This window comes from Opisthorchis viverrini (assembly GCF_000715545.1).
Source record: "Opisthorchis viverrini unplaced genomic scaffold opera_v5_13, whole genome shotgun sequence".
Classification (NCBI taxonomy): Eukaryota; Metazoa; Platyhelminthes; class Trematoda; order Opisthorchiida; family Opisthorchiidae; genus Opisthorchis; species Opisthorchis viverrini.
The window spans coordinates 3,813,426-3,816,602 of record NW_008751669.1 but is presented as its reverse complement, the minus strand read 5'-3'; the positions used below and the strand labels follow the sequence as shown (position 1 = coordinate 3,816,602).

At 44.9% G+C, this 3,177-nt stretch overlaps 1 protein-coding gene across 1 annotated transcript in view; it reads left to right on the top strand.

The window, feature by feature from the left end:
• Positions 1-260: 260 nt before the first annotated feature.
• T265_01277 (hypothetical protein) overlaps positions 261-3,177 on the top strand; it is a gene marked incomplete at both ends in the record, with an annotated part of 48,333 nt that continues 45,416 nt past the window's right edge. The window contains one exon of the mRNA XM_009165262.1: positions 261-749. Within this exon, the coding sequence (XP_009163526.1) occupies positions 261-749 (489 nt within the window). The remainder of the gene's footprint in view (positions 750-3,177) is intronic.

The window sequence follows — 3,177 nt, the reverse complement described above, 5'->3', positions numbered from 1 at the left end:
TACATTGAAGGTAATAACATTGAGCTCTCTCTCAAAATGATTTCAGAAGCTTTTTCGCGATCGGCAGCAGCTGCAAAGTCCGAATCCCGTGTCGCCGTAACGGTCGAAGATTTCGAGAAGGTTTTGGTTCAGTTGATTTTGGATTTCTCAGCATAACTGCTTTCGCAATAGGACCACTTGCCATCATGGAACATAAATCGGTATTAATCATTGTGATGGATGTAACCCCAAGTTGGTGGGGATTATGCGAAACTGAAGATATGTCACTGCCACAATGTACTGAAGCCGTTTTAGGATTTTCCAATCTACATTTGATGTTTTCACCGATGAATGAGCTGGTGATAATTGGTGTCACTCCGGAATCTGCAGAAATAATGTGGCCTGCGTCTCAGTCTCTACCAAAGCCAAACACAGACGCGCAGCGTGATGGACAGTATGATTTGCTGGGGTTCATGAACGATTACGTCAGACGGCAGATTTTAAGGCGTATCGCCTCTACTGAGTCTTCTGGAACTAGCGTGAGGCTTGCCAGTGGAATAGCGAAAGGCTTGTGTTATTATGTCCGCACATGTCGTGACTTGCAACCAACGAAGCGGTACGACGAGGAATTGAACATCAATTCTGGTGTGGAAGCGTTGGATATTGCAGATAAGGTTTCCGCTCGGATGCTGGTCGTGAGGGCCGGTGAAGATAGTCCTTCTCAATACTTAGCCTTGATGAACGCTGTCTTTACCGCTCAGAAACTACGGGTGTGTATTGATGTGTGCGTCTTACCGTTGGTCCCGTCTACTGATTCCTCCTTGCCACGCGATTCCAATTTTTCTTCCAAGCATATAAAACACTCCAGCCTCCTCCAACAAGCAGCCGAGCTGACCGGTGGAATTTACCTCCATATCCCCAATACCAAAGGGTTGTTACAGTATTTGCTGTCAGTGTTCTTACCATCGCCCTCTTTGAGACCCAAGCTCTTACTCCCAGATCTCCGTTCTAGTGGCTTCAGTACCGGCGTTGACTTTCGTGCAGCGTGTTTCTGCCACCGTCGTTTGATTGACATTGGATACGTCTGTTCTGTGTGCTTGTCAGTATTTTGTGAATTCAGTCCGTTGTGTGCTACGTGCGGCTCTCCTTTCGCTGTTCCGAATGTGCAAAAATAAACCAAGTACTTTCATTATTTCGGCTTTTCTGTTTTGCCCCAGCATACTGTCGAAATTCTCCTACATGATTACTCTTCCAGATGGCGAACAACCCTTCAGCTACTAGTGGATTCAAGCGTCAGGTTGGTTCCCATACATTGGCCATTATGTTTTATTTTCCGAGTGACCCATGGAATTAGTTCTTTGGGAACCCATGTCGACCCGTTTGCAGACCTTAGTCTCTCGGAAGTTCTAAATCTTCATTATTTGTATATATCCGGAGTACATTTAACTAAGAGTGTAGGTATTTAGGGGAAACTGACAGGCTCTGCACACATGAGGAGTTTCCTCGGTCTCAATGGATACGGACGTGCGGCGATAAAGAGCAGGTGTCTGGTACTGATTTGTTGCTGCCGCTGGTGGTGAAAATGGATACTGTTTAAAATGGGTAGTCGTGGTTTAATTCAATTGAAATACAACGGGATATCCGTTATAGATGAGCAAGAAGTCCACCGAACGTTTGCCTGTGGGTAGTTATCCTTAGATTGGGTGAAGCCTAAGGACTTCAAATCAGTTTGATGCTAGTTTTTTTTGTGTTGCTGTCAGTCAGTATAACAAATGTGTCGACTCTCAACAAAAATGATTTCTCTCTTTGGTTTGCTCATTTGAATTGATTCAATGAAGTCAGGCTACAAAACTCATACATTTTAGTTTGCATCTTGCTATATCTTATTTCGATCAGCTTTAAGGTTTTTGAAGTAACAGTAATCTGCGCTCCCCTGCCATCGAAAGTGGTCGATTTCTGGTGAATTCTTTACGATGAAATATCCCTTGTATTTACAAGACTGCTCATGAAGCTAGCAGCGGAGTGAAAGCACGTTCCATCAAGATTGGGTTCACCTCTCTTTAGCTGTTAAAACTACGTTGGGTAGGTCAGCCACCCAGTTACGGTTCCGTGCGGTAATTATCTACTGGGGGCCCGAGATCTCGTCAACACGCCTTGGAAATTTATGAAAACATGCACCCAACTGACTCTGCTCACTTATCTCGCGAAATCTTTTACTTTGTCTTGCAATATATGTTCGACCGGCGAGTCACGATGCTTCCGAAAATTGATCAAAAAGATTCCGGTGATGCCCATGATTGCACTTTGGTGTTGCTTGAAAACCATCGAATTTAACTACTGAATTACATGCTCCATGGTTTTTATAATGCGACGTGGTTTTTAACGGCTTCAGAACCGCTGGCAGCAGAGCCAGCTTTCTGTCCCGTTTTTTGCTGACTAGTCCTCCGACAACAAAACGATGGTACACTCGATCGTATCCGATAAGGTTTTGGGAGTCAGCAAGAAAACTGGTCAGTGACTACGATACCCGGTTGAGGTTGAAGCTTTCATTTCCAATTCAATGCACTGGCGCGGCGTCGCTCTCGTAGAGCACCGTAAATAGGCACGTTGAAGGAGCATATGAAAATGCAGTTGGTGCTTATCACTAAGTGCCTCCTTATGGTGGCTGACAGGCCGTTTCTCCTGGGGATCCCCTATTTCTCCTAGTGCTAATAATTTTCGGATCGGAAGGCACTCTTTTGTCTACTAATGTTTCCCTGATGGTGCGGAAATCGTTGCGGAAATACAGGTATCTGAAAATCTGTCTTGTTTCACACACTTCATTTGTAGGACATCATAAATTGGAACTGTTTTGACACATGTAGTGTAACCTCGATCCAGCCGATTACTCCTGTTCAATACACTGCTTTTACCAGATCGTGGAAAACCCCTTGAGTGACTGCGTGAGTAGATGGCTGCGAAAGTCATATGTTCTTCAATAGACTTTTCACCCGACACTTTGTGGCATCTTAACGAGTTTCACATCCTTTTTTCGCATTCAACACTGAAAAACTAGTTTTGTCGATCGTTTTGAATGAATACGGTGGTTTTTGTAGGCCATCCGAAGTGTGACCAGCGGTGTTGGTCGGTGTTGGCCGTCACGAAGAGACTGGACCTTACCGTGGTGTGACGGTTTGCGCACCTCAGCGATCCATTGAG